At 48.5% G+C, this 18,618-nt stretch overlaps 1 protein-coding gene across 1 annotated transcript in view; it reads right to left on the bottom strand.

Annotated features, from left to right (window-relative positions):
- Positions 1-18,618, bottom strand: part of MNAT1 (MNAT1 component of CDK activating kinase) — a 191,750-nt gene that overhangs the window by 127,516 nt on the left and 45,616 nt on the right. The window contains exon 5 of the mRNA XM_069733634.1: positions 2,874-3,014. Coding sequence (XP_069589735.1) covers positions 2,874-3,014 — 141 coding nt within the window. The remainder of the gene's footprint in view (positions 1-2,873; positions 3,015-18,618) is intronic.

The following is an 18,618-nucleotide window of genomic DNA, read 5'->3' as shown; positions in this document are numbered from 1 at the left end:
GCATAGCAGCGATCATCAGATCGCTGCTATGTAGCAGAATTGCAGGTGTGCTGTGAGCACCGACCACAGGGTGGCGCTCACAGCTGCCAGGGATCAGTAACCATAGAGGTCTCAAGGACCTCTATGGTTACTATTCTGAAGCATCGCCGACCTCCGATCATGTGACGGGGGTCGGCGATGCGATCATTTCCGGCCGCCCAGCCGGAAGTGGTAGTTAAATGCCGCTGTCTGCGTTTGACAGCGGCATTTAACTAGTTAATAGGTGCGGGCAGATCGCGATTCTGCCCGCGCCTATTACGGGCACATGTCAGCTGTTCGAAACAGCTGACATGTCCCGGCTTTGATGCGGGCTCACCGCGGAGCCCTGCATCAAAGCAGGGGATCTGACCTCGGACGTACTATCCAGTCCGAGGTCAGAAAGGGGTTAATGAATCTAAATTTACCATACTTACTCAACACCTAATCCCCGATGCCCTCGTCTCCTGCAAACAATCAAAAAATAATAAACCAACATATAATACTATCGTTTCTGACGTAGTCCATTTAATACCGAATGCCCCACGGCGATCTCACGTGTAGAACAGTCACATAGGGAGATGTGACCACTCTACCCGGCCGCCGGCGATAGACTGACAGAAGGTAATCGCTCCTACAGTTTATCACTGAGCTGCCATGAGAGTTCACCGGAGTTCATCTGCTCTGGTGCTCTCACTTACGGCACTACCGCTGTGTGTGAACTTTCTCATGCAGCGGTGCTGTAAGTGAGAGCACCGGAGCTGATCAGCTGATCACCATGTGAACTCACATGGCGGCTCAGTGATATACTGACAGGAGGTAATCACTCCCGCAGTGTATCGCCGGAGGCCAGGTAGAGCGGTCACATCTCCCGATGTGACAGTTCTACACATGAGATCGCCGTGGGACCCTCAGTATTAAATGGACTACGGCAGAAAGGTAAGTATCTGTTGGTTTATTTTCCTTGATTGTTTGCAGGAGACATGGGCATAGGGGATTAGGTGTTCGGTGAGTATGAATTTTGTATGTGAATATGTAAATGTTTTGATTTTTTTTTTTACAATTGAACACAGGCACCGGATGATGAGATTATTCTCCCATCATCGGCTCATGCTGTCTCTGTTATATGTGACAAAACACAGCCAGATGGGACTAGTAGTCCCATCAGAAGATGCCTGGGTACACAGGTCGCATGGGTACAGACAGACACACGCACATATTCACTCCACCCACACTCCACCCACACTCCACCCACACTCCACCCACACTCCACCCACACTCCACCCACACTCCACCCACACTCCACCCACACTCCACCCACACTCTCCTCCTCCTTCGGACATCATTTCCCTTTGACAAATCGCAGCGCTTTTGGCAGCAAAAACACAGCAAATCCACAAACTTTTTTACACCTGCGTTTTTGCAGCAGATTTGACTGTCTCAATTGAAGTCAATGAGTCATAAACGCTGCAGAAACACAAAGAATTGACATGCTGCAGGAAATAAAACGTTGCAAATAAGGATGGAAATTTACTGATCATGTGCACAACACTTCAGGATTTTCATTGCATTATCTTGCTTTAGTATTCCATTGCATTTTTAAACCACTTCTGTGTGTAAAAACTACCACAAAAACGTGTGGACATAGCCTAAAATAAGTAAAACTACAAAGAGCAGATACTACCCGAGTACGATTATTAATGGCGTAAACTAATGATCCGATGACTCCTCAACTAATGCACCTGAAATCAATTAAAAGCAGCAGGAATGTCACGACTGACCAGAACGGCTGAAGCTCTGTATTCTCCGATTTCCATGCATGCTTCTAAATATAGGGAAGAGATGATATAATGACATTGCGATAAACAGGGGGCAGCTCTATACTGAATGCCTGTATCATTACACCTCACCTGGGGGGGGATTTTATCAACCCTGGTGGTTCATGCATGGGACTTAAAGCCAAGTAAGGTGCACCAAATTTATTAATCATTGCCTTTTGTAATTTGGGCTTTTTGTGTGACAGAAAATGAAATCTACACTGACAATGTTCTGGGGTGTGTTATTGCATGGCCCATGTCCAAGTATGCTGACCCCCAGTCACTTTTTAGAAAACCGAACAAGGGTAAAGAGACGCAAAGTTGAGGTGTGAATGCCACAAATTTTTCAACTTTCAACATAACAAATCTGGTACAGAGGGTATGGTAAGTTTCAGCCTTTGTGTATTGGGTCATTCAAAGAAGCAGAAGATATTGTCCCTACCTTCATCATGTGGATATGAATAAACAGTCACTCTACTCAGCAACCGAATCCGCTGATCAGTGGGGTAATTTCACTGGCATTCCCATGTACGGGTAATGAAGAATTGCACAGTGTCCACGGAAGCAAAGTTTCCTTCCGCAGAAGCTTTTAACTCTAGCTGACGCGGCATGTGGATAACTACTAACAATAGCTTAATATGTGAAGAGCTTTACCACGATGAAAGCCCTCACGAATGCTGCCGGATCCATGTTGTACAGATCTGTGACTTATACACATCTTATAGATCTTAACACAACATAAGGGGAAAAAAAAACATCTTTTTGCCTCCATGTATCACTGAAGGTGCAGTATGACCCCAGAGAGTTCTGTGGTTACCATATCAGCATCCGTTGCTACACAGATTGATAATATAACTGTGAGCCAATCTTAGTCCTTTTCTTTAAGATGAATGAGTCTAAAGGTGCCGTCCGTCTCCGAATTTGTGCCCCTTGCAGACTTGGCCAATAAGGGCAGTGACCAACTACAGTTGTCGTTAATCAGCAATGCGGGAAAAAAAATGAAGATGGAGAGGTAAAAGTGAATATTGACTTGTTACGTACCAGCTGATCCAACAGCTCCTGCTTATTCTTCCTCTTCATCATTTGCTGAAGATGCTCTTCTTTCTGTAGATGGATCCTCCGCTGCTCAGTCTCATGTCTCTCCAATTCCAGAGCTTCTTCTAACTCCTCCTGCTCCCTGGTCTATAAAGAAACAGATGACTAGTAATAACTATTATTCTTTCTAAATATAGTGACACATTTCATTTTATAAAGTTTGAGCCAGTTACTAAATAGCCGACATCATGCATTTTTTACATCCACAATATATATAAAAGTATATCCACAAGTTTATTCCCCTCCAGTCCTTACAAAAATATATACGGTACTAACTTTTTATGATTTTTAGACAACCAAGTATGTAATTTATTTTTAGTTTTTATTTCATATTCTGGAAATAAAAGGGGTGCCTGGATTATATTTTATCTCCTATTCTCAAAATAAGGAATAATCAGTGGGGAACTAGAAACTCACAGGTCCCAATGCAAAATCTCCAGCAGGACCCCAACTATCAACAGGTCTTTAGGCTGTGTGCACATGTTGCTGATTTTTCGTGTTTTTTTCGCGTTTTTTTCCCTATAAAAACGCTATAAAACCTCAAAAAAAACAGCAAACGTTATGCATCCCATCATTTCGAATGAATTCCGCAATTTTTGTGCACATGATGCATTTTTTTCCGCGAAAAAGATGCATCGCGGTAAAAAACACAGCATGTTCATTAATTTTGTGGGTTTTTTGCGGATTTCCCACTATATAATGCATTGGGAAATGTCCGGAAAAATCCGCAAAAAAACGCACCAAAAACGCGGTAAAAACATGCAAAAAGTGTGCAGAAAAAAAACGCATGCAGATTTCTTGCAGAAAATTTCTGCAAGAAATCCTGAACGTGTGCACCTAGCCTAAAAGGGAGCCTGTCAGCAGGATTGTGCACAGTAACCTACACACAGTGTCAGTTCAGTGCCGTTATACTGATTACAATGATACCTTAGTTGATGAAATCCATCTTGTGGTTGTTTAGTCTTTATTTTCAGTTTTGAGTTAATGATATGCTCGTGCTCCGGGGCGGCCTGGAGGGGGGGGGGGGGTTAGGGCTCTTCATGTGGTGCTCTGCTTAGATATTCATAATGCAGACTGCTGACAGGTCACTGACCTGCCCCCTAGTTTGCATAATGAATATTATATATGCATATTGAAAAAAAAAATCCTTCTGCAGGCCGGTGCCAGCCGTAGCTGCTGCACTGCAGCATAATCGCATGTTTACTGCGCATATAATTAATATGGTAGAGAATTAATAATGGCGCTGACCTGACAGTGTCTGTGGGTTACTGTGCACAATCCTGCTGACAGCTTTCCTTTAATAGTAACAGTTTTTTCATATGGATCAAAAGTATTTTTTGGGCAGTTCCAGGGCCTGGATGTGATTGCAATCAATACACCTATTACGGTTACACTCCTCAGGGTAAGTAACCGATCATGCAGTGTCTGACCGCTGGGTCCCCCACCATTGTTGAGAACGGAGCATATGAATGGAGCAGAGGTGCACATGCTCAACATCAGGAAGCCACACAAGTTCCTGGCCAGCTACAGTCATTTAATAGTCTTGTTAGGACATATGGGGGAAATTGTGCGTTTAGTAGTTTCAAGTCAGGGGTCAGCAGCAAAAAACATTTCTCATATTCTTGATCCTGCACTGCGTGACCTCCTATATATATATATTTACTATATAATGGTCTAAGGGGTAGTTCCGTCTGTCTGTCTTTCTGTCTGTCTGAAACGGAAATCCCGCGTCGCTGATTGGTCTCGCCAGCTGCCTGTCCTGGCTGCCGCGACCAATCAGCGACGGGCACAGTCCGATTAGTCCCTCCCTACTTCAGTCCAGTCAGTGCCCGGCGCCAGCTCCATACTCCCCCCCCCAGTCACCACTCACACAAGGTTAATGCCAGCGTTAATGGATTGCATTATGCCGCGGAAAACGCACTCCGTTAACACTGCTATTAACCCTGTGTGACCCCAACTTTGTTACTATTGATGCTGCCTATGCAGCATCAATAGTAAAAAGATCTAATGTTAAAAATAATAAAAAAACAAAAAACCTGCTATTCTCACCTTCCGTCGTCTGACGATGCGCGCGCCTGCCGCCAGCTTCCATTCCCAGAGATGCATTGCGAAATTACCCAGAATACTTAGCGGTCTCGCGAGACCGCTAAGTCATCGGGGTAATTTCGCAATGCATCCTGGGAACAAAAGAAGGCGGCAGCCGCGTGCGCATCGCCAGAGGTTCGCTGGACCCCGGTGGGTGAGTATTGAGTGTATAACTATTTTTTATTTTTATTAGTTTTGTTTAACAGAGATATGGTGCCCACACTGCTATATACTACTTGGGCTGTGTTCTATACTGTGTGCTATATACTACGTGCCCAGTGTTAGATACTATGTGGGCTGTGCTATATATTACGTGGCTAGTGTTATATACTACGTGGCCTGTGTTACATACTACGTGGCTGCTATATACTGCGTGGGCTGTGTTATATACTACGTGGCTGCTATATACTGCGTGGGCTGTGTTATATACTACGTGGGCTGTGTTATTTACTGCGTGGGCTGTGTTATATACTACGTGGGCTGTGTTATATACTACGTGGGCTGTGTTATTTACTGCGTGGCCTCTTTTAACGCATCGGGTATTCTACAATATGTATGCATGTATATAGCAGCCGCATAGCATATAGCACAGGCCACGACATATTCTTGAATACCCGATGCGGTAATACAGGCCACGCAGTATATAACAGTGGCCACGCAGTATATAACAGTGGCTACGCAGTATATAACACAGGCCAAACAGTATATAACACAGCCCACGCAGTATATAACATTGCCCACATTGTATATAACATTGGCCACGTATTATATAGCAGCCATGCAGTATATAACGCAGCCCACATAGTATATAACACTGCCCACGTAGTATATAGCAGCCATGTAGTATATAACGCAGGGGGTCGCTGATTGCTCGCACTGGCTGGGCGCGAGCGATCAGGGAAGCGGGATTTAAATCCCGCGGCAATGTTGCTGATTGGTTCCGCCGGCTGGGCGCGAGCAATCAGCGAAGCGTGATTTAAATCCCGCGCCAATGTCTCTGATTGGTCGCGCTCAGCCGGCGCGACCAGAGACATTGGCGCGGGATTTAAATCACGCTTCGCTGATTGGTTCCGCCGGCTGGGCGCGAGCAATCAGCGAAGCGTTGGGATCGGAGTATCGCGAGCTGCAGGAAAAGCTGCTGCAGAGGCGACGGAAGGTGAGAATGTAATGATTTTTTAATTTTTTTTTATTATTTTTAACATGATATCTTTTTACTATTGATGCTGCATAGGCAGCATCAATAGTAAAAAGTTCATCACATAGGTTTAAATCCCGCGCAAATGTCGCTGATTGGTCACGCCGGCTGGGAGTGAGCAATCAGGGAAACGGGTTTTAAATCCGGCGGCAATGTCGCTGATTCGCCGCCGGCGTGCCGTGACCAATCAGAGAAAGGCGCAGTCCGGCCTGAAGCATGGTTCAAATCCCGCGCCTATTCGCGGCCGGACTACACCTGTCGCAGCGACATTGGCGTGGGGCTTAAATTCCGCTTCGCTGATTGGTCGCGCCGGCTGGGCGCGACCAATTAGCGACATTGCCGCAGGATTTAAATCCTGCTTCCCTGATTGCTCGCGCCCAGCCGTCGCAACCAATCAGCGACATTGGCGCGGGATTTAAATCATGCTTCCCTGATTGCTGCGCGCGACCAATCAGGGAATCGGTGGGACCGGAGCATCGCGAGCTGCAGGAAAAGCTGCTGCGGAGGAGACGGAAGGTGAGAATATAGGGATTTTTGTGTACTCACCGTAAAATCCTTTTCTCCGAGCCATTCATTGGGGGACACAGACCGTGGTGTATGCTGCTGCCAATAGGAGGCTGACACTAAGTGATACAAAAAAAGTTAGCTCCTCCCCTGCAGTATACACCCTCCTGCTGGCTCTCAGCTAACCAGTTCGGTGCAAAAGCAGTAGGAGATCAATAACAAAATATGAGCGTATAGCATGTCATATTCTAAAAAACAAGCATAAGCTAATAACAGGGTGGGAGCTGTGTCCCCCAATGAATGGCTCGGAGAAAAGGATTTTACGGTGAGTACACAAAAATCCCTATTTCTCCTTCGCCTCATTGGGGGACACAGACTGTGGGACATCCCAAAGCAGTCCCTGGGTGGGAACAACAATAGATCAGGCCCTGTGTAACCGCTACTTACAAGTGCGCCACCGCGGCCTGCAGAGTCCGCCTGCCCAGACTCACATCTGTGGAAGTGTGGGAATTATAGTGCTTCAAGAATGCATGCGGACTGGACGAATCCGCAAGCTTGCAGGCGTGCCTTGCTGACGCCTGGTGCCTAGAACCCTTGATAGACAGGGAGATAGGCTGACATCTAGCACGGAAGGACTCCTGGATGGTGAAAAGAATTCACCATGTTATCATGGTCAATGAAACGGCTAAACCCTTCCTGAAAATGTCAGGAAGCCTTCCTCTACCGTCAGGAAGCCCAAATAAAACGTCCAACCTTCAGAAGGACGCAGTCCTCAAGACGTACCTACTCAGAGCACTCACTTCGTCCAGAATATGGGGGATCTTATTCCATTTTGTGGACTGGAGCCAAAAGAGATGAGGGAAGAACTATGCCCTCATAACAGTGGTAATACAGTACCACCTTGGTAACAAGGGATGGAAATGGCCTGAGGACAACCTTGCCTCGAAGGTAATAAGGGAAAAAAGTCTGAAAGAGTAGAGAAGCTAGCTCCGAAGACTCGTCAGAGTGAGAATATCGCAGAGGAGAACGGGACGACTTTCCCTGATAGTAAAGTCTGCCCAGATGAAAAAGGAGCCTACTGTAAGGCTCCTAGGAATAATAAGGTCCCAATGATCTAACGGTATGTGATAGGGAAGAACTACGTGTGAAAACTCCCTCTGAGAAAGTCCCTACTTGCAGTTGTGCTGCGATAAGGCGAGAAGATACTAGCTCCGCAAACAAAAAACGGACGTGGTCAGTGCGGATCTCTGAGGATCACTGGGGCCCCTTTCTGCTTCCGAAAGGCTTTCGGAAGCAGTGGAAGGGGAGTTATGGAAACTGGTACCACGGCAGAACCAGAGCATGGAGAGCGATGGCTCTTGGATCTCGAGGCCGAACCACAAACTCGAGTACATTGGCCTTCAGTCTGGATGTCATCCCACCTACAACTGGAGAGCTCCAGTAAGGACAGATCTGATGGAAGACTTCGGGGTGAAGTTCCCACTGACTTGAGGCGGAACCCTGACGGCTGAATTTGTTTGCCATTCAGAGTTCTACTTCTGGGATATATACTGCCGAGATCACCGAATAATAGACTTTGCCCATCAGAGAAAGTGAGGTACCTCGGTCATGGCGCCTGACCGTGGGTACCTGCTAGATGACTGACGTAAGGCACCGCCGTGGCATTATCCAATTGAATTCGGATAGGGTGACCCGCCAGAAGGCAGTGGACCTGCTGTAAGACTACCGTTCGGATCTCCAGAACAATGATGGGGAGAAGAAGACTGGCATTGGTAGTTACTAATAACCATTGAACCGGGAGAAAGGCCCTGGATGAAGAAGGAGCTCAGAGACTATTGTCTGAAAGCCTGTTTGACTTGCTGAAAACGAGCGGAGTGAAGGAAACCGCTTCCATTGTCGTCACCATTTTTCCTCAGAACTCTCTTAGCAAATCGACTGAAATGAGGGGCTGAGTAATCAAGTCCTCAGAACTCTCCTTGCGCGAGATCCCTGTTGAAAGGCCATGACCTTGTCTCGAGGAAGAATTACCATCCTTCTAGAAGTGTGCAGGATCATCCTCAAAAAGGATATCTGCTGGGCTGGAAATGAGGAGAACTTGTCTAAGTGTAGCTGCCAGCCCAGGAGAGAAGGTATCGCAAGAGATATAGACGACTCAGCGTAGTCCTGGAAGGGCGGCTAGACAGACCAAACAGGGCAGGACGAGCACGCCTCTAGAGTGCAAGAGAAACATGACATCCGCCATGACCCGAGCGAACACTCTGGGTGCGGAAGCAAGGCCGAAGGACAAGGTTGTGACTTGAAAATGCTGTTGACGAATGGAAAGGCGAAGGAATTTTTGCAGAGGGCAAGCAACCCGAATGTCGATGGATGCTGGAAACTGCACCTTTTTCTGTTGAAGTAATGGCTGAGCGGAGGGACTCCATCCAAAGAAGGAGGACCATGTCAAAGGTTGTTAGAAGTTTGAGGTCCAGGGTCGATCTTACTTTTCGTTCCCCTGTTTGGAACCAAGATCCCTTAGATCTAGACTGTGCTGGACAATCCTTATACAATCCTTTTTCAGACTCCCGCTCAAAGGATTTGATTGGCCAGTTGTTGCTGGTGTGAATCAAGGTAGTTAAGGTCTCCAGCCAGGAGACCATTGCTCTAGCAATCCATGCGGCCGCTAGGGAGGATAGAGCGCTGGACCCGAAGCCGCAAGACGGAACGAACCAGATTTGCTATCTGACAGTCCGTGGTATTTTTAATTGATGACCCATCAGGTAGGGATACTGGTAGGTATACCACAGGAGATTCTACCCGGTTAATCTGCCCCATGGCAGAATGTGCTGCTGCATCCAGCAGGTCATAGTCTCTTGCCATCTCCTCTTTTCACGGTGCAGAGATAAAAATTAGGAACCCTCGATCCATCAACCTCTTAACAGGGAAGTGGAGAGGAATTGTCCACCTTCTTGCATCATCCACTAAATAGTGGTGATGCAGAGGGGGGAGCTCGTACGCCAAAAAGGGTGCCTCTATATGTCCACAGAGTTCAGGTCTCCAGGTGGACAGGACAGGTTGTCTGGCGTTAGGCCTGGATGCAGAAGAGGAAACATGGAGACGACACTCCGTGTGCTCGTCTGTTGATGGTGTGGGGAGATCGGTGCCCTTTAAAGGACCCGTCGCCCTTAAAAAACAGGCCAGGCATGGCATCCCACATAGAGGCTTCTGTCCAGTGAATCGCTTATCCGAATTGAATGGCAAATGCTCTCGAGGGAGCTTAGTCTCTGAAGCTCTGGCAAGCTCAGGCAATATCCAATCCATATTCAGAGCCTTGTTGTCATCAAATCATTGGTGAGGGAGCAGGAAACGAAAAACTTCCGTTTTCTAGATGCCTGTATGTTTCTAGACGCCTGCACGTTTCTAGAATACTTGCGGCCCCTGCTAGCCGACGGCTCCCATGTAGGATAGGGACCATGTATATTGGTCCTGCGAGCACTCCAAACACAGAGGGTACACAGAGGGATTTAATTTCTTGGTCAGAGAACCATGGATTGGTCAGTGACGAAGTTCACTGAGGGGAACTAGAGGATAAAGCTGGGGTCGGCGGCGGAGGGCTCCTCGGACTGATCAAGCGCCTTTAAGACCAGGGAATACTGGTCATGCACCTTTAAGACGAGGAAATACTGGTCATACGCCTTTAAGACCAAGGAATACTGGTCATGCGCCTTTAAGAACAGAGAATACTGGCCATGCGCCTTTAAGACCAGGGAATACTGGTCATGCGCCTTTAAGACCGGGGAATACTGGTCATGCACCTTTAAGACCGGGGAATACTGGTCATGCACCTTTAAGACCAGGGAATACTGGTCATGCACCGTTAAGACCAGAGAATACTGGTCATGCGCCTTTAGGACCAGGAAATACTGGTCATGCGCCTTTAAGACCAGGGAACACTGGTCATGCGCCTTTAAGACCAGGGAACACTGGTCATGCGCCTTTAGGACCAGGGAACACTGGTCATGCGCCTTTAAGACCAGGGAACACTGGTCATGCGCCTTTAAGACCAGGGAACACTGGTCATGCGCCTTTAGGACCAGGGAATACTGGTCATGCGCCTTTAAGACCAGGGAATGCTGGTCATGCGCCTTTAGGACCAGGGAATACTGGTCATGCGCCTTTAAGACTGGGAATACTTGCCATATGCCTTTAAGACCAGGAAATACTGGTCATGTGCCTTTAAGACCAGGTACTTCCTTACCCGGGTACTGATGTAGAGTCGATGTGCCCCTTTAACCCCTTAGCGACCGCCGATGTGCCTTTTAACGGCGGCCGCTAAGGGTACTTAAACCACAGCGCCGTTAATTAAACGGCGCTGTGGAAAAAGTAAATAGCGCCCCCCAGAGTCAGATTTTCTCCGGGGTCTCGGCTGCCGGGGGTAGCAGAGACCCCAGAGAACATGATTCGGGGGGGGGGGTTTACCCACCCCACATTTGCGATCGCCGGTAATTAACCGTTTACCGGCGATCGCAAAAAAAAAAAAAAACGTGATCTCTTTTTAATTTCTCTGTCCTCCGATGTGATCGCACATCGGAGGACAGAGAAAAGGGGTCCCAGGTAGCCCCCCAATACTTACCTGTCTCCCCCGGTGCTCCTCGTGGCTCCCGGTGGGCGCCGCCATCTTCAAAATGGCGGGCGCATGCGCAGTGCGCCCGTCGGCCGGCCCCGCGAGAATCTTTGGGGTCTCGGCTGCCGGGGGTAGCCGAGACCCCAAAGAGCATGATCGGGGGTCGGTTTTACCGACCCCTGTTTTGCGATCGCCGGTAATTAACTGTTTACCGGCGACCGCAAAAAAAAAAAAAAGTGAAGTGTAATTCTCTGTCCTCTGATGTGATCGCACATCAGAGGACAGAGAAATAGGGGGATTCGGGGACCCTATCATAGTCACCTGTGTCCCTGGATCCTCCTGCTGCTCCTCCTGGCCGCCGGCAAAAGAAAATGGCGGGCGCATGTGCGCCCGCCATCTGTCTCCATCTGCTGGCCGGCAGGAGAACAGCAGTTGGGGCTAAAATTAGGGTTAGGGATAGGGTTAGGGTTAGGGCTAGGGTTAGGGCTAGGGTTAGGGCTAGGGCTAGGGTTAGGGTAGGGTTGGGGCTAAATTTAGGGTTAGGGTTGGGGCTAAATTTAGGGTTAGGCTTCTTTCACACTTACGTTGGGTACGGGGCCGTCGCAATGCGTCGGCCCGACATACCGACGCACGTTGTGAAAATTGTGCACAACGTGGGCAGCGGCTGTAGTTTTTCAACGCATCCGCTGCCCAATCTATGTCCTGGGGAGGAGGGGGCGGAGTTACGGCCACGCATGCGCGGTCAGAAATGGCGGATGCGATGTACAAAAAACGTTTCATTGAACGTTTTTTTGTGCCGAAGGTCCGCCAAAACACAACTGATCCAGTGCACGACAGACGCAATACAAGTCTATGGGCAAAAAACGCATCCTGCGGGCACATTTGCAGGATCCGTTTCTTGTCCAAAACGACGGATTGCGACGGAATGCCAAACGACGCAAGTGTGAAAGTAGCCTTAGGGCTAGGGTTAGGGTTGGGGCTAAGGTTAGGGTTAGAGTTGGGATTAGGGTTAGGGTTTGGATTAGGGTTGGTATTAGGGTTAGGGTTGGCATTAGGGTTACGCTTGGGGTTAGGGTTAGGTTTGGGATTAGGGTTAAGGTTAGGGTTGTGATTAGGGGTGTATTGGGATTAGGGTTAGGTTTGAGGTTAGGGTTGAGATTAGGTTACCGGTCTGAGGGGTCAACAGGACAAGATCACAACTTTTCTACTCGTATGGATACCCTGGTTTCTTCGACTGCACCTGTCTCTGCCACCGGCATCCAGGTATCTAACTGCACAGCAAGTAAAGGTCCTCGCCTAGCGGCTCCCACCGGCTTCCGCAACGATCCCGTTCAGTGTCGGGGGTTCATTAACCAGTGCACGCTGCACTTTGAACTCCTGGGGCATATGTTTGCTTCTGATCGGGCTGAGGTGGACTACATTATGTCTCACCTTGACGGATAGGCCCTCGCCTGGCTGAATCCGCTGTGGGAGAGAATGGATCCTCTGGTTACTAATCTTCAGTGTTTTCTAGAGGCATTCCGCAGGACATTTGATGAACCTGGTCGTGCTACGTCGACAGCTTCAGCTCTTCTTCGACTACGTCAGGAAGCTCGTACTGTGGCCCAGTATGCAGTGCAGTTCCGTACCTTTCATTTGAATTATCCTGGAACAATGAAGCCTTGGTGGCTACCTTCTAGGAGGGTCTTGCAGGAAGAATTAAGGATGAGCTGGCGGGACGGGACGTGCCTACTACTCTGGATGACTTGATTTCCCTGGCAGTCCGGATAGACCTACGGTTTCAAGAACGATCCAAGGAGATCAGACACGAAAAGGGGTCCTATCACCCGGTTGCTAGTACTCCTAAATCAGTGACCTCCCTGACTTCGTTCCCCTCACCAATGGCTATGGAAGATCGAGTAAGCTTGGGTAACCGCCGCGAGGAGGGGAGCGGTTTCTACTATGGCACTTCTGAGAATTTTATCGGCTCCTGTCCAAGGAAGTCGGGAAACTCCAGTGCCTAGGGTCTGTGGGAAAGGCAGGCCTAGGTAAGGATCATCTCTCTCCACCACTGCAAATATCTCCAATCTGCTTACTCAAGTTCCATCTCGTCCCTCTATTCAGTTACCTGAACCTCTGGACAACGTCAGTGTAGCTGGAACCAGCTTCTAACCGTACCCCCGGTACCCACCGGTTAGGCTACGTTCAGACTAGCGTTGTGCTAGTGTGCGTCGGGTTAGCGTCGGGCGACGCAGCGGCGACGCACGCGTCATGCGCCCCACGCGTCATGCGCCCCTATGTTTAACATGGGGGACGCATGCGTTTTTGTTTGTTGCGTTTTGCGACAAATGCGTCTTTTTTGCCGCAAGCGTCGGACCAAGAAAACGCAACAAGTTGCATTTTTCTTGCGTACGATTTTCGGCAAAAAACGACGCACGCGTCGCAAAACGCAGCGTTTTTGCGTGCGTTTTGCCGCGTTTTTGCGTGCGTTGCGTAGCCGACGCAGCGGCGCACAACGCTAGTCTGAACGTAGTCTAAGCTCTACATCACCCGCTAACCCTGCTTGTCCGTCTGTCCCGCTGGGTCAGCTACCACGAGTCCGGGGTCTAACTGGAGGTAGCACCCGTGTGCCCCAGGCATCCCATTCTGACCCTGTTCGAGAGGTCTTACCACGGGTGTCTGGGGCTCACGTAGTCACGCCCACTTTGGGGCTCCCCAGACCGTGGTCCCGAGGTTCCACGTTAAATTACAATGATAACGAATGTGAACTTGACCATCTGTGCCTCCGTTTCCATCCATTACAAATGGTATCAGATTGCGCGGGGGACATCTCAGCCGAAAGATCCTCACTAGAGGCTGAGTACTCATCCAGTCTGCTGGAACTTCTCTGACTGGATCTCCTTTCACCCACACGACCACCTCCTGCGCTGCTATGCAGTCGTCGCCGGTTCACTTGCAAATGGGGCTCCTCAGTGAGCTGCTGCTGTGCAGGTGAATGCTGCTCTGGTGACTCCACGATATCTTGCTGGGACTATGGGTCTGAAAGCACCTGGTCTTCTCCTGGCCTGCTTTAATATCCTAGGCCACTCCCCCAATCCGACACCCCCGGTCTACCGTGTCAGCAGTAGAGATGAGCGAATTTGCTCAGGTTCCCTCTTATTCGGCAAGCTATAGCGCTTGCTGAATAAGCTGAAGAGGAAACCCGGCTTCCTGGATCACGCTGGCCGATCAACTGATCAGCGCCGCAGCTGCATGTGTTGACACAAAATAGATTGAGCAGGCACCATCAATACTCAAAAATTAAGGGGGGCGGGGATCACCTGATGCATGTCTAAACAGATCAATTTATACAAAGAGACAGATTTATGCGCTGCCCTGTTTGACCCCACTATAAGTGTGGAGCACGCAGTCAAGAAGAATATACAAACAAAACTGGCAGCGTTTTAACCATAGTATGCGCAGGCGCAAACCTCTGTATCCGATGCTGCATACTGCGCATGCGGCCAGATTGCTATAGCAACCAGACTCGTTTAGGCTTAAATAGATATCACCAGGTTTGTATACTTGGGTATGTGGAGGAATGGTCGGCCGACGAAACTGCCAAAATGGCAATAGCTAGATTGCTCTTCGTTGCAAGGAAAGTGATTGCGAGATACTGGATTAGGGAGGAACCTCCAACCAGACGAGAATTTGTCGCACAAGCGAATCATATTGTCCAGCTCGAAAAAAGCATTTATATCAAGAGGAATAAGATGGGGTTTTTTCAAAAGCTATGGCAGCCATGGCTAAATGGGAATAATTGAGGGGTTGTGGAAAACAATGTTAATAATACAATATGTCTGTAATAAAGAAGATCTTCTCGTGGAGGGGGGGGGGAAGGGGTATATTTTCTTGTTAAAATAAAACACAAATGCAACTTGTTGTATAAATAGATAACATTTATTATTCTCAATAAAAATTTATCTGACTAAAAAAAAAAAAAAAGATATCACCAGCCCACCGCCCTGTAATTTAAAACGCTGCCAGGTCTTGGAAGACACAGCATGCTTATACATGTTTTTGATTTATTTTTTGTTTTCCCCCTTTGCCTTATGGTCATGGCTTGAGTACCGCTTTCATACATATGTGGTACGGAGTGTGCAATGTTTTTTGAATATTTAGACCATTTATTGTATTGACCCTCATCTCCCATGGTTGTTTTTGGGAGTTTTTAATTGTTTTTAGATTACAGTTTTCTTTGTTTGGTGTTGGTTACATTTAATAAACTTTTGCTATATTTTTGTATATTGGTGTGGTGATCCCTTTTTTATGATGCTGGTCCTGTTCTCTTTGTATAAATTGCAGCTGCATGTGTTGCAGCTAATCCCATCCCAAGCCCATCCTAATCACTAATCCCATCCCTAAAGGCCCCGTCACACATAGCGACGCTGCAGCGATACCGACAACGATCCGGATCGCTGCAGCGTCGCTGTTTGGTCGCTGGAGAGCTGTCACACAGACAGCTCTACAGCGACCAACGATCCCGAGGTCCCCGGTAACCAGGGTAAACATCGGGTAACTAAGCGCAGGGCCGCGCTTAGTAACCCGATGTTTACCCTGGTTACCATCGTTAAAGTAAAAAAAAAAAAAAAACGCTACATACTTACCTATCGCTGTCTGTCCTCGGTGCTCTGCTTCTCTGGTCTGGCTGTGAGCACAGCGGCCGGAAAGCAGAGCGGTGACGTCACCGCTCTGCTTTCCGGCTGACCGGCGCTCACAGCCAGACCAAAGAAGCAAAGCGCCGAGGACAGACAGCGATAGGTAAGTATGTAGCGTTTGTTTTTTTACTTTTAGGATGGTAACCAGGGTAAACATCGGGTTACTAAGCGCGGCCCTGCGCTTAGTTACCCGATGTTTACCCTGGTTACCAGCGAAGACATCGCTGAATCGGCGTCACACACGCCGATTCAGTGATGTCAGCGGGACCTCAACGATCAAAAAATGGCCCAGGCCATTCCGACACGACCAGCGATCTCACAGCAGGGGCCTGATCGCTGGTACGTGTCACACATAGCGAGATCGCTACTGAGATCGCTGTTGCGTCACAAAACTTGTGACTCAGCAGCGATCTCGCTAGCGATCTCGCTATGTGTGACGGGGCCTTTACCCATCTCTTCAACCTATCACTAACTTCTGGTACCTTCCCCTCTGCTTTCAAACATACCACAATCACACCTATCCTCAAAAAGCCATCCCTTGACCCAAGCGCTATGTCCAGCTATCGCCCCATATATTTGCTCCCATTTGCTTCCAAACTCCTTGAGCAGCACATTCATGCTGAACTTTCCTCTCACTTTGCATATAACTCTCTTCGACAACCTACAATCTGGCGTCCGTCCCCACCATTCCACTGAGACTGCCCTGACCAAAATTACTAACAACTTACTTCCAGCCAAAGCTAACAGACAATTGTCTATACTCCTCCTTCTAGACCTGTCTTCTGCCTTCGACACAGTTGACCACTGCCTCCTACTACAGATCCTCTCTTCCTTTGGTGTCAAAGACCTAGCCCTATCTTGGATCTCCTCATACCTTACCAACCGCACATTTAGCGTTTCCTACTCCCATACTACCTCTTCATCTCGCCCCCTCTCTGCTGGTGTCCCTCAAGGCTCTGTACTAGGACCCTTACTCTTCTCAATCTATACACACGGCCTGGAAAAATTCATAAGGTCCTATGGCTTCCAGTATCATCTATATGCTGATTGCACACAGATCTACCTCTCTGGCCCAGATGTCACCTCTCTGCTCTCCAGAATCCCAGAGTGTCTATCAGCCATATCCTCCTCCTTCTCCTCTCGCTTCCTCAAGCTCAATGTGGACAAATCTGAACTAATTATCTTTATCTTTCCTCCATCTCGCATATCTTCCCTACCTGATCTATCAAAATAAATGAAATCACACTTTCCCCTGTCCCCAAAATCCGCTGCCTCGGAGTAAGGGTACCGTCACACTATACCATTTCGATCGCTACGACGGTACGATTCGTGACGTTCCAGCAATATCGTTACGATATCGCTGTGTCTGACACGCAGCAGCGATCAGGGATCCTGCTGAGAATCGTACGTCGTAGCAGATCGTATGGAACTTTCTTTCATCGCTGGATCTCCCGCTGTCATCGCTAGATCGGTGTGTGTGACACCGATCTAGCGATGCGATCCAGCGATGCGTTCGCTTGTAACCAGGGTAAACATCGGGTAACTAAGCGCAGGGCCGCGCTTAGTAACCCGATGTTTACCCTGGTTACAAGCGTAAAACTAAAAAAAAACAAACAGCACATACTTACATTCTGGTGTCCGTCAAGGTCCCTTGCTGTCTGCTTCCCGCACTGTGACTGCCGGCCGTAAAGTGAAAGCAGAGCACAGCGGTGACGTGCTTTCACTTTCACTTTACGGCCGGCAGTCACAGTGCGGGAAGCAGACGGCAAGGGACGTGACGGACACCAGATGTAAGTATGTGCTGTTTGTTTTTTTTTAGTTTTACGCTTGTAACCAGGGTAAACATCGGGTTACTAAGCGCGGTCCTGCGCTTAGTTACCCGATGTTTACCCTGGTTACCCGGGTACCTCGGCATCGTTGGTCGCTGGAGAGCTGTCTGTGTGACAGCTCGCCAGCGACCACACTACGATTTACCTACGATCACGGCCAGGTCATATAGCTGGTCGTGATCGTAGGTAAATCGTATAGTGTGACGGTACCCTAACCCTTGACTCTGACCTGTCCTTAAAGCCACACATCCAAGTTCTCGACGCCTCCAGCTCAAAAATATTTCCAGAATCCGTCCTTTCCTCAACCCTCACTCTACCAAAATGCTTGTGCATGCCCTAATCATCTTCCGCCTTGACTACTGCAACATCCTCCTTTGTGGCCTACCTTCTAACACTCTCGCACCCCTTCAGTCCGTCCTTAACTCTGCTGTCCGACTAATAAATCTCTCTCCTCGGTACACTCCTGCTTCCCCTCTTTGCAAATCCCTTCACTAGCTCCTAATTTCCCTGGGTATCCGGTTAAAACTACTAACACTGACCTACAAAGCCATCCATAACCTTTCTCCTCCGTATATTTCCAAACTAATCTCTCAATATCTTCCGTGATCTCTGGTCCTCCCAAGACCTCCTTCTCTCCTCCACGCTTATTCGCTCCTAACCCAATCGCCTCCAAGACTTCTCCCGAATATCCCCCATCCTCTGGAATTCTGTGCCCCAACACGTCCGGTTATCCACCACATTTGGATCTTTCAAAAGAAACCGGAAAATCCATTTCTTCAAGAAAGCCTACAACCTGTAA

Source organism: Ranitomeya imitator, chromosome 1 (genome assembly GCF_032444005.1).
Source record: "Ranitomeya imitator isolate aRanImi1 chromosome 1, aRanImi1.pri, whole genome shotgun sequence".
Lineage (NCBI taxonomy): Eukaryota > Metazoa > Chordata > Amphibia > Anura > Dendrobatidae > Ranitomeya > Ranitomeya imitator.
This window is presented reverse-complemented; position numbering and strand designations above follow the sequence as displayed.